This window comes from Equus caballus, chromosome 11, assembly GCF_041296265.1.
Source record: "Equus caballus isolate H_3958 breed thoroughbred chromosome 11, TB-T2T, whole genome shotgun sequence".
Lineage (NCBI taxonomy): Eukaryota > Metazoa > Chordata > Mammalia > Perissodactyla > Equidae > Equus > Equus caballus.
In genome coordinates, this window is record NC_091694.1 from 18,871,173 (window position 1) to 18,884,516 (window position 13,344).

Here is a 13,344-nt window from a genome sequence, read left to right on the forward strand (position 1 = left end):
CCTAGACGCAGACATGGCACTGCTTGTCAGGCCACGCTGAGGTGGTGACCCATATGCCACAACTAAAAGGACCCACAACCAAAATATACAACTATGTACTGGGGGGATTTGGGGAGAAAAAGCAGGAAAAAAAACCATACAAATTGAGGAGCCGGCCTGGTACCATAGTGGTTAAGTTTGCACACTCTGCTTCGTGGCCCGGGCTCCAGTGGGTTCAGATCCTGGATGCAGACCTACATACCACTCACCAAGCCATGCTGTGGCAGTGTCCCACATAGAAAATAGAGGAAGATTGGCATAGATGTTAGCTTGGCAATAGTCTTCCTCAAGCAAAAAAGAAAAAGAGGAAAATTGGGCAACAGATGTTAGCTCAGGGCTAATCCTCCTCACTGAAAAAGAAAGAAAAATGCAAAAAAAAACCCCACATACAAATTGACACAATTGTGGAATACTATTTTGCGTCTAGTGAAGTAGCATAACAAACAATAGTGATGATCATGGTCGAGGGGAAATTGTAACCATTTGTTGCCAGGCATTATAAATTACTAGGACTTTTTTTAGAAAGTCAAATGACAGTACAAACCAAGAACCATGCAGCTTTACAATTTCCTTTGACCTAATAATGCCACTTCCTGGAATTTGTCTATAGATAAATTCAACCAAAGCATAAAGGATACATTCAAGAAGATACTAAGTATAAAAGTACATATAAATCATTTGAGGCTTTCCTAATTAGCAAAAAACATTTAGGTATTTGGCATCCTCCCACCTCTCTCCACCATCGGTTACATGCTCCCATGTCATTTTCCATTCATAGATGGAGTATGGAAATGACTTTTATTTTTTCATGAGAGCCGTTCGCAGGTTAAGTGCATGCTCTCAGTCCCTACTCTATAACCCAGTGTGTTTGCTGAAGCAGGGAAGTCAGAGAAGACTATGCCCTGAATCTTAGGTTTCTGAGATCAAAGCAAAAAAATAGTTCTAGAAGAAAGGGAACTTGAGTAGAGCAGGAACACAGTGAGACCACACTTGGCAGTGACACAGTCTGCTTAGAAATGTCAATTCAAGAACCCACCATTCTACTCCTTCATTTTTCCTGTCTGCGCCTCTCTCTCTCTCCCTTTCTCGTGTCCTTCCATCCCCCAGTGCAGTAATATACTCTGATATTTAATCCATATTTAAGCATTCTCTTAGTGCTTGCAAAGAGAGGAAGGGGATTTGGAAAAAGGAAGACTATCAAAGAAAAACCTACTGAATTTTCAGTAGATCAAAACAGTGGTGATGCTCCCATTCAGTTTGCGAAGGAAGAGCATGGTTATTTTAGAAAGAAAATTGCCTATCACGCATTTTATGAGATGCTGGAGTTAAGTTACTAAACACATCACTTATACTCAAGGTATGGGTATAGGGTGCTGTGGCACTTACGAATGCTCGTGGAAAACCAGGCTCTAAGGGGTCAGCATTTTCTAGGCCTACAGTTTAACCAGTATACAATACTTCTCTGTATTTAAATGGCTGCTTTATGACTCACATAAGCTTTCAAGAGCTTATCGACCAATTCATCTTCCCTCCAAAAAGTTGGATTATTGTATGAGATGCTGAACTGCTGAGAAATTCCTTCATAGCAATAATTATTAAAAAGCTATCCATTTGTCTTTGGTGTGGATGGAGGTGTAGAGGATGCGTTTTCTAACTAATTAACACGTGCACTTCCATGATTTTGGCTTATTGGAACAAATAGAATTTCAGGCTTTGGGGGAAATGCTTTAGATGTGGCATTTGGAAAAACTCTGAGTCTGAACTTGTGGATATGAATCATTATGGAGTTCTATGTAGGAAACGTGGTTTATGTCACCATTTAAAGATTACATATTGTTTACTTCTTGTTTTGTGGTTTTGTAGCTTGTGTATTCAGTGAGAGGAGAAGTGGTGTTCAGTTGGACATCAAGGCTGGAAATGGGAGTTGTGCTTGAAGTCTTATGGGCAGATCTTTGTGTGGTCAGATTCTTATGTAAATCTTGATAGTTGCATGTTATGTGGATGCCTGCACTTACTTTTCTCTTCTTCACTGACCTTTTGGAAATTGTGCCAGGTTTTTTCCGTGTCTTACCGAAAACAATTTTTATTAAGTTACTATGAAAACATAACACTCAGAGATTCTTTTACATTTATTTATTATTAAATGGTAGTAAATGAACAAAGTTGGCATGTTATGGATGACTCTTGGCCATAGCTGTTCAAAGTTGGCAGAAAGTAATGAGCAATAGTTTGTCCTGGCTTTTTTTTTTTTTTTTTAATCACAATACAGATGCAGGTGTTTTCTTTCTCTGGGCCGTTGAATCTGTAAATCACCTCCTGTGGATGCTGGTGTCCCACTGACGGAGAGCCAGCTGTTGGGTGTTTTAACTAAACAGCTTGCTCCTAGTTGGCTGCTCAGATCCCAGCGACCTTGCCTGCTCCAGGGAATAGAGAGGGAATAGAGCACTCAGAGTGAGGATTTCCACAAGGCCTTTGTGACCGGGTTTAAACTTGTTGAGAGTTTTCTGCTTTGGCTTTTTCCTTTAGGTGCTGGAGTTCATATGCTTCAGATTTTCATGAATGATTCATCTTCTTGTCATATTTTTACGTAGTTTCTCCTACCACATGTATTGGGAGGGGGAAACAGTGGTAGCAAACTCATGCCTGTTTCTTTCTCATGCTGATTGATTCCTATGGTACATAGAAAACTGTTTCTTCCTGAAAATGGCATTTTAGTGATTGTTTTCTGTGGGAGGAAGCTTATGACTTTCTCTGTTCTTTTTCCCTTCCAGAGGGACTCTGGAAAAGTTGTAAGCAAAACATCATTTCTCTAAGAAAATTTTGGATAACAGAAGTTCTGGATAACAGGTAAAGTGTATTTAGACTTCTTTGGTGGCTCAGCTTCGGTGGCTGGGGTTCCGTTCCTGGGTGCCTCTGTTAGCGGCCATGCCGTGCTGGTGGCCCACATACTAAAAATAAAATAGAGGAAGATTGGCACGGATATTAGCTCAGGGAGAATCTTCCTCAGCAAAAAAACAAAACAAAGCAAAAAACTTCTTCAGTAATACTGATAACCACCTATAATCTATATAAGTAAACTGGGAGAGAGAAGGAGGAAAGCTAGGTATACTTTGTGTCAGGGATGTATTAGAGGTTTTACATACATTGTCTCACTTAGCTGATCTTTATCAGAATTCTGGGCATAGATCTAAGAATCTCAAAATAAAACTATCCTTCAAAATGCTGTTTTAAATGGATTTGCCTGTTGGTTGGATTTAATATGCTCATAATTCAATTGCAAACATTTTTTAACATCTACCGTAAGCAAAATACAGAAATATTATACAGAATCCTAGAATCTGCTATGCTGTGCAGCCTAGCTAGGGAGTGGCTTCCTAGTTCTTTTCTGTCTTTTGTTTTAGTTCTTGATCGCTCTCGGTTGTTTGCAGCTATACTGTCTCAATTCTTTTTCATACTTTGTCACCAGGTCCAAAATTTAAGTTTCCTAATAAGGTACCTCTTCACAGTGCAGTCTAGCCCAAGCGTCCCCATTATGTTCTCAGTGGTAGTCTTACTGTGACCTGACTGAGTAGCTACACCTCTGTGCTATTGTCTTATCTACATCTCACAAAGTTCTGAAGGTCTTATGAAATAACAGTATATGTAAAGAATCCAGTATTTTGTCTGAGAAATACATCTCAAGGGATAGCTACAATTTTACCTTTTAAACTAGGGAAGAGATGAAATAGTAGTATATATAAAGTTTATACATAGTATAAAAAGTGTATATAAAATTTACCTTTTAAACTAGGGAGACTTGAAGACAAACTGGACTTCCTAGGACCCTGGTAGACCCAAACAAGTGCTCATAGACTGAGGTGAATTGTCCTACCTAAGGGTAGTAGAGAGTGAGATGCTATTTATTCTAATAATCATTCTAGTGTGAGCCTTGAAGTTAGATTTCAAGTATGCAGAGAAGTAGTTCCTAGTGATATTATCAATAAAAAATTAAAGTGTGGGGCCAGCCCTGTGGCTCAGTGGTTAAGTTCGCGTGCTCTGCTTCAGCAGCCCCAGGGTTTCACCAATTTGGATCCTAGGTGTGGACATGGCACTGCTCATCAGGCCGTGCTGAGGCGGCATCCCACATGCCACAACTAGAAGGACCCACAACTAAAAATATACAACTATGTACTGGGGAGCTTTGGGGAGGAAAAGCAAAAATAAAATCTTAAAAAAAAAAATTAAGATTTTAATATTTGTTGATTTTCCTTTGGTATTTTTCTGTCTTTATCAGGGCAAACCAATTCAATCACCATGAGTTGGAGCTTCCTGACTCGCCTGCTAGAGGAGATCCACAACCATTCCACATTTGTGGGGAAGATCTGGTTCACAGTATTGATTGTCTTCCGGATTGTCCTTACAGCCGTAGGAGGAGAGTCCATCTATTACGACGAGCAAAGCAAATTTGTGTGCAACACAGAGCAGCCAGGTTGTGAGAATGTCTGCTATGATGCCTTTGCACCCCTCTCCCATGTGCGCTTCTGGGTGTTCCAGATCATACTGGTGGCAACCCCCTCAGTGATGTACCTGGGCTATGCCATTCATAAGATTGCCAAAATGGAGCATGGTGAAGCAGACAAGAAGGCGGCTCGGAGCAAACTCTATGCAATGCGTTGGAAACAGCACAGGGCTCTGGAAGAAACAGAAGAAGACCATGAAGAGGATCCCATGATGTATCCAGAAATGGAATTAGAAAGCGAAAAAGAAAATAAAGAGCAGAACCAACCTAAACCCAAGCATGATGGTCGACGGCGGATTCGAGAGGATGGGCTCATGAAAATCTATGTCCTGCAGTTGCTGGCAAGGACTGTGTTTGAGGTGGGTTTTCTGATAGGGCAGTATTTTCTGTATGGCTTCCAAGTCCATCCATTTTATGTTTGCAGCAGAATTCCATGCCCTCACAAGATAGACTGCTTTATTTCTAGACCCACTGAAAAGACCATCTTCCTTCTGATAATGTATGGTGTTACAGGCCTTTGCCTGTTGCTTAACATTTGGGAGATGCTTCATTTAGGGTTTGGGACAATTCGGGACTCGCTAAACAGTAAAAGGAGGGAACTAGAAGATCCGGGTGCTTATAATTATCCTTTCACTTGGAATACACCATCTGCTCCCCCTGGCTATAACATTGCCATCAAACCAGATCAAATCCAGTACACCGAACTGTCCAATGCTAAGATTGCCTACAAGCAAAACAAAGCCAACATTGCCCAGGAACAACAGTACCGCAGCCATGAGGAGAACCTCCCAGCTGACCTGGAGACTCTGCAACGGGAGATCAGGATGGCTCAGGAACGCTTGGATTTAGCAATCCAGGCCTATAGTCACCAAAACAACCCCCATGGTCCCCGGGGGAAAAAAGCCAAAGTGGGGTCCAAAGCTGGGTCCAACAAAAGCAGTGCTAGTAGCAAATCAGGGGATGGGAAGACCTCCGTCTGGATTTAATCTTGGCTGGACTTAAAACTTGTGCTTTTCATAGTTTATGGTAAGCAGCGACTCACTGAATAATGACTTCCATTGAGTAAACATTTGGCTCTGGTTATCTTCAGGGATGCTGTTGGCTCACAATCCAAGCTCAGGGGACTCTGAAGGCGGGGCTGGGACAAGGGAAGAGAATGGGAAACACAGTGTTCCTGGGCACATGTTCCGGCAATACTACAGTTGCAGAACTTTACATTTGTGTCTTCCAGATCTGGAAAAGAAGAAATATATTTAAATCATTCTTGTTGAACAGTTTTTGTATGTACAGTATTATGGTACTTTTTTTTTAGTATGAGAACTTTTTTTTGTATTTGTACATTGGACCACTGTAGTTATACTTTTATATTAAAGGAAAAAAATCCTTATCCTTAAGGTAATGCCTGTTAGGCTAGTGTTATTACTTTGTTCAGCAAATTCTACCCTGGGTTTAAAGTTTTAATAGATACTACACCCAATAGAAGTGCCTCTCATGTTGCAGGGGAGATTTCAGGTATGTCAGGAGCTGGAGGAGGAGGAGTCAGTTTTCAGTCTTGGAAAGAAAGTCCACAGTAGAAGGAGTAGAGATGTTCTCTCTTATCCTTGAGAAATCTGTGAATCTCATTCATGTGCCCAGAATTGTATGCAGTCTTTGAAAACCTGTTTGTATTTTTAGAGGAGATAAATGATTCACTGCGGGACTCCTTAAATGTCAAGCATTCCAATGTATGCGTCGATGGTGTGTATATAATGGCTGATACACAAAGGTGTCCTCAGTCCACTAGCGGCATGGAGACCCTGGCTAGAGTTGTTACTAAGATTCCTCTATCACAAAGCAAAGCCACACCTGGAAAATGAGCCCTAATAGGATGTTTAGTTGTGGACCTGTTTGCTTTGCCTTAAATCTCTGTCCAGAAACCTGCCTCTCTCTGGTTTCTTAAGAAGCCAGTGATGGATATTTTCTTTGTATGTTAACATTAGAAATAGAAAAGTTCCCTTGTAGGCTAAGCTACTTCTACTGCATATGGCAGAAGGCCTAAATCCAAATTCCTTATTTTTTATAGTTTACCATGGAACTTTTATAATTTACATAGTCTTCTGCCAATGTAGGTTTCTGCCTGGAAGACCAGTCAGACCTGGGACATCTGTAAATAGACCTAAAGAGGATTTCAGTATTTATAGACCTAAAGAGAATTTCAGTATTTATTTCCTATGGGCATATATATTTGTCAATGACATGCATTAATGTTCACGTAACACTTGTAATTTGCAGTATTTTATGACCATTTTCAACCTTATATTATGTTGGAGAGCTTTGCTCTCCCGTCATGTTCACATGGTTTATCTTGCTGTTTATGATCTTCTGAGTAAGAGCTGGGTAGAGATTTAAAAGAAGGGGCCTTTGCTTCACCAGGGAGCAGTGCCTCGTTTTCTGACAGAAAGCTATTGCAGGCCACCTCTGACTTTGAAACTCCAAAAGTATTATTTTTTATATCTTGATTTTAAAATGCCTATTCTCCATTATTTAGGAGAATCCTAGAACAGCATCCTTTGTGTACTTCTTTTTCATTTGTTTTTTTTTCTTTGTTCTCCATCACACTTCCCCCTCTCCCCCCAAAAAAAAGAAAGTAGGAGATTTAAGCTTATCTTCTGGCCATGCATTTACCTTTCTTTTCTTTATATATATATATATTTTAGCCTAGAGAAGCTCCTCAGGATCTCTAAACATTTTAAGCAAAAAGTAAACTCAGGTGAGACTGAAGTGGAAATTTCAGAAAATGAGATACATGTATGTATCCTGGATAACTGACATGCATTTCCTTCAAACCAAATGTTTAATAAGGAAATTCAATAATTATTGTAAGAAAGCAGGCAAAATTTTAAATACCTAAGCCTAGCTAAGATAAAGAACTGCCGATTAATTCTTATGTCACTAGAACTTCAAGTAGATTTCTTAATTGAAGGACAGAAAATATGCATACACTCACATCCGTCCATTCAGAGCCTGGAGGAGAACAGAGTGGCTTTGCCAGCGGAAAGGTTGGGGATTTGAGAGTGATGAAGAGGCAAGGAATCAAGCAGAAATGCCAAGCAGACATTCGGCGCCAGAAGCATCCACTCAGTTTCTACAAACAGTGCCCCTGGTGTTTCATCTTGGCTTGTTCTGATGAGATTGTTGTCTTTTGTGTCGGGATAATTCTTCAACTTAATATATAGAAAGATATTCTAAGTCACTTCACATGTGCACACACTTAAAATCTATTTTTCTCTCACTAAAGTTTTAGTTATGACATGGAGTTCCCAACTCTCACTGCTTTCTTAGTACATTTCTTTCAGCCTTTGAACATATGAGTTTGCCAAAGCCATTTTCCTAAAGACATGTTATGGACCTACGTTAAAGAAATGGCCATATCAGTGTCTAGCTTAACCCTTAATTGCGTCTACATTGAATCTATAATAATATTGTTCTGGAACTTAAAAGTATTTGTATAAAAAGCCTGACAACAGTTCTTTTTCTTGTCAAAATCATATTCCTTTGAATTGCCTTATAAGACATGCTCTGCCATCTGACATTTGCTTCTTTAACTAGGAGCTAGGTCCTTCACATACTAGAATCAGGATATAACCAACAACATGTTTATATTCCTTAACATGTTGGGCTTATTCAGATGTGGTGTGTCCTTTGTTCATCTATGTTAAAATCTGTTATTCAGAAGAGATGTATAAAATAGGCTTTTTTCTTAGGGCAAGTTTGAGGGCAGAATTAGATAAAATTTTCCCCTAAAGAAATATTAACGTTTGTTTTGTGGCTTTGTCTTTGCTTTATGACTTAGTTTTGCCTGTTTCTATATTTGTTCATTTAAAACCACAAGTGTGTTACTTCATTTGAAGTCATTTTTTCTGGGGATTTTCCTTAACTAATGTCTATAGAGTTACTTTCGATAAAAATGAACTTTGCCATCTAAAATGATTCTCACAGGTTAGGACTCCCACATCTCTGTCTTTTAAAAAGAACACCTGTATCTTTCAAGAGAAAAAAATCATCGTTAGGTAACTTAATCTGTCATTCCTTCTTGGTATGAAATTAGGCAGTTGACTTGACTTTTCCAAGTTTCAGCAGCCACTTTGCTCTCAGAAGGGTTACGAAGTAAAGAGAGTCTCTGGTAAAAGATATTAAAAGACCAACTATTATTGGTCATTTGTCTGAGCTTAAAGCTCCAAAAAAAGTAGTTGAAAGAAGAAGGTGATGGTAGTAAGATGTCCTTCAGTGCTGTTTATCACAAGAATCAGTGATGGTTTAAAACTTGCTCTAAGCAGTTTATACCAAGAATGGACTTAAATATTATTCCTATTAGTCATACCTATGCTTTTACCCATTAAGCTTATAAATGTTGATGCTTTATGCTTTCTGTCTCATTTAAACGACAGTACACTTCTAAAAATACCAACTATAGTTTATGATAAATTTTTGGCCAGCCAGCTTTTGGAAAAAGGCAGGTATGTTATACTTGAACCTACTTCAAGAAATGCCTTTTTATAAAGGAAAAGTCTTTCCTGACTGAAGAAAAGCACCTGAAGTCAAAAATACACACTTGCTGGTCATTTTGATTGGAAGGTTCCAGGTATTAGATTAAATTTATCTTTATAAAATCATGTAATCTCATGAAGAGTCTTATTACCTGAAAATAATAAAACCCCTGCGCCTATACAGTGCAGAGTTTGGAAATTAAATTTCAACTCACCTATATATCATAAATGAGTAATAATTCAGTCACCATCAAAGGTTAGAATCATAAAATTCAACTGCATACTTGTCACTCATGCTGGCCACACAAAACATCATGGAGAGTTTAAAAGATTTTATTTGTTGTTCCTAATGCAGTTATGTTGTTTTGTTGTTTTTAATAATGATGTTAACTTAGTTTGGTTCTTGCACATTCCACGTTAATAATCATGCTTTTTACAGAAGCAATCCATAGTATCCCAGAATCCAGGCATCCAAACAAGAGTCCTACTCCCATGCAAAATTTCTACGTAAATAAAAAACTGAGAATCTGCATTTCAGAGTTGGCTTGTTGAACCAGCAAAGACATTTTTCTATATACTTCCAAGATTGGAAATGCTTTTCTTTATTGTACTCTCAATTGTGTTTTCTTTAATAAGTCTCTTACAGAAGTCTCTACCTCGGGCACTAAGTGTTAGATACGGTTAGCATATTGATACTGAAAAACTTAGCTAGGACTTCCAACTTTTTAAGATAATTTAAATGTAAAATTCAGCTGTTAAACCAGAAATCTAATGTCATGTGGTGTGGTTTGGATATTGTATGAACAGCGAAGGAATTACCCATTCTAGTGCCAAAGATCACTCGTTGCTAATTTTGTGCTATACAGTCGATGTGAAACTTTATGGTTGGGACAGACTCTGTGCTCAGGGCCTTGTCTCTAGGAAGATTTTGTCAGTTCCAAATACAGTTTTAGAAGATTATTTGTGGTCTGTGCATCTTTTCCCAGACTTGAAAACTCAGCTGCCAGGAAATATCATATTGAGGATTTTGCCCCATTCTTTGTATAAAATAGTACCCAAGAACTTAATGGTTTACACAGAAAACCTGATACGAAAGTTTCTTCTCGTACATTCACCTGTAAGTTGATCTCAGTGGGAATGCGTGAGCAGGAAAATTTCCAAGTAGATATTTGGGCTCAAAAGATGTCCTTTTTCTTAACTAGTGTGGAACTCCTCTGGAATTGCTTGGGCTAAACGGATCAGCATATTTCTGGCGTCATAATCTGGGAAGGTGGCCTTGTGTGGGAGGAGAGGGAGGCTGAAGTCTCTGCACAGAAACTGGGAACCCACCCTGTCTCTGGCTCCGTTTGGTTCTTAAGGCCTTTTCTCCAAGAGTGCCTTCTGAGAGGGGTGCTCCCCACAGATGTAGACCAGTCCTGGTATGGCTGATCTACCTTCTGAGAAGAGAAGGGTGTGCACAGGAGAGGGCTGAAGAGAAGGTAGCATTTAATGCGACAATGCCCTCTCTTTTCCCAGACGCAGAATAGCTGACTGGTGGGTCACGCACAGAGCCCACCCTCAGCAGCAGATTGTAAAACTGGTCAGCCAGCCATATTTGGTAATAAACTTGTGAACTGTTTGAAAGCTGTTGGAGCAGTTAAGTCTCTTAGTTTTGAAAATGGATTCTTCAGCAGATTTGCCATCAGAACAGAGACTAATACCTGGAAAAGGTGTTGGCATCACAGTTAAAATCTGTTTTCTTTTCTATGGTAGAGTTTTAAACTATTTCTAAGGTTTTATTTTATTTATTTTTTTTTTTTTGAGGAAGACTAGCCCTGAGCTAAGTACTGCCAGTCCTCCTCTTTTTTGCTGAGGAAGCCTGGCCCTGAGCTAACATCTTCCTCTCCTTTATATGTGGGACGCCTACCACAGCATGGTGTGCCAAGCAGTGCCATGTCTGCACCCGGGATCCGAACCAGCGAACCCTGGGCCACTGAGAAGCAGAACATGAGAACTTAACCGCTGCGCCAACAGGCTGGCCCTATGTCTAAGGCTTTAAAGGCTTATATTAATATACATGACTTTTAGGGTTTGCCTCGTTTAGTTATCAGACTGGAAGCATGTTACATAGGGGCGTGAAGAATATGGAGGCTGAGGCAGAGCTGAGAATCCAGGTGTACACGTTGCCTGTGCAGTGGCTCAGTCAGCGCCCTTTGCTCTTTTCCTAGAGGAGAGTGCAGAAGCTGCTGTTAGTGGGGCACCCTCATGGGGAGAGGGGTGGATCTTGCTGAGTCTACAGCATTTGTCCAAATGTGACCATCGGACCACATGTGTAAGAAGTAACAGGGATTGCCTATTAAAATGTAGGTTCCTTGGACCCATCTCAGGCCTACATAATCAGAGCTAATAAGTCCTCTAGGTGAGTTTTTAAAATGTTTTAAGGTATAGTTTACATGCGGTAAAATTCACACTTTTTAGTGTATAGTTAAAATGCATGCAGTGGAGTAACCACCACCAGAAGATACAGAACAGCTGCATCACCCAAAAATTCTTTCTCGGTAATTCTTATGTACATTAGGGTTTGAGAACCATTTATCTTAGGAGAAAGAAGTAAGTTGAAGTGTGAGCCGGAATAAAAGGGGGAGAGGCATTGTTTTGAATGATATCCTGTTTCAAAATTTAGACATTACATAGTACATGAGTGTCATCTCATCTGCCAGCTCAAAATGATTCATGGCTGCCTGGAGTGGAGGACTGCAGAGGGTTCAGACTGGGATCGGCCAAATAATCCATAAATGATTTGGGGGATAGGGTAGGGGGTGCTAGGAAGAGTGCCTAACGAGATGTTTAAGCATGTTTTCAAAACGTCCTCCAATATGGACTCATGACTTCTGGTTTATGACTATGAGTGACTCATGTGAAAGGAACCATCCCACCTTATTTGTAAATGAGTTGTGTCATCACTTAGGAATTTCCCCACCCATACATTTAATGACATCTTTGAGGAAATTAGAAATAGGAAGTAACTCAGGATTGCAAAACAAGGGAAAAGAGATGATGATAATGTGACAAGCATTTGCTGTCAGTTGGTTTTCTCTCCGTGCCCTGTCAATCCTGAGGAAATGGCACAGCACTTCCTTGCCCCGTCCTTGACATGTATGCCCACTTTAAACTAGATTCAGGGATTGTGAAAGAAAACCTAAGGAAGCCCACTGCTAGTGCCTGGAGGAAAAGCTGACCAGATTCCCTCTTTACCCTCCGTCAAACCTCCCACAAGTATCCTTGTCTGCTCGGTTCTCCGGGGCCATCACAGAGGGCATGGGCTGGCTGACAGCCTTAAACTCCAGGCAAGGCAGAACCAAGCAACTGTTCATAACCAATTTCAGTGCATAGCCAGTGACCTGAATGGGACCTGACCATGGGGAAAAATGATACAGAACTAGATAGCTTTTTTCAATTTTATTTTTAGTTTGTGTAGTTCTGTGAAAGTGAAATTTTATCTTTGCACTGGAAACGTTGAAAAAGACTGACAGGGAGCTCCTTTGGCCTGGCCCATTTTTCTGAAAGCATGTTGCAGCTGTGGCTTCTGCCCAGCAGGCAGAGACTGATGTTAGATTCTGCTGTACCCAGGTGCTGTTGAGAGCAACGACAGGCCTCAGCCTCTGACTGCAGAGTGGTCTGCGCGAGGATTTGGGCTCCTTAAGATGTTTTTAAATGCAAAAGCCCTGGAAACAGGGTAAGTGCAAATTGCCAAAGGATTGTTTACTTCACATTCAGCTGAGGAAGTAATCCCGGACTGCTTGCCACGGTTGAACCGGTCATGATTATAGACCAGTTTGACTATGCTGTTTAATTCCAGTGGTCTGCTTTTGGGGGCTGCTTGACCTAGAGCAGACAGTGTGGGGTGGGAACTGCCTTTCCTTTTATGTCGTTGCCCTTAGGCGGGGAGCAGCCACTCAAGCCAGGTTTTCTGAGTAGTGGGCTGTGATCCTGGAAAGTAAGTAGAAGGAAGGCAAGAGCATTCAGCACAGACACAAGCTGCGGGCAGGTGAGGGGCTGTTTCTTGTGCGCTAAGGAGAAATGTGAAACACCAGAGGGCAACTAGGAACTGCCAGAGAAGGTTGTGAATAGGTCAACACAGGTTTGCCTGGAATAGATGTCCTGGGCAGGACCCCATCACCCTTGATTTAGGGTTGCCACATAAAATACAAGATGCCTGGTTAAATTTGAATTTCACATCAACAGTGAATAATTTTTTGTATATTGCAGGGAACATACTGAATATTTTTGAAAATATGTTAT

At 40.4% G+C, this 13,344-nt stretch overlaps 1 protein-coding gene across 10 annotated transcripts in view; it reads left to right on the forward strand.

Moving 5' to 3' along the window:
* GJC1 (gap junction protein gamma 1) overlaps window positions 1–10,023 on the forward strand; it is a 45,996-nt gene extending 35,973 nt beyond the window's left edge. For 9 of the 10 annotated variants that reach the window (XM_001489028.5, XM_023652386.2, XM_070227153.1 and 6 more), the window contains 2 exons: window positions 2,811–2,886; window positions 4,313–10,023. In XM_001489028.5, the coding sequence (XP_001489078.1) occupies window positions 4,333–5,523 (1,191 nt within the window). In that variant the 5' untranslated portion in view covers window positions 2,811–2,886; window positions 4,313–4,332 and the 3' untranslated portion in view covers window positions 5,524–10,023. The remainder of the gene's footprint in view (window positions 1–2,810; window positions 2,887–4,312) is intronic. The other variant, XM_070227147.1, reaches the window with a different exon arrangement.
* The last annotated feature ends 3,321 nt before the right edge of the window (window positions 10,024–13,344 follow it).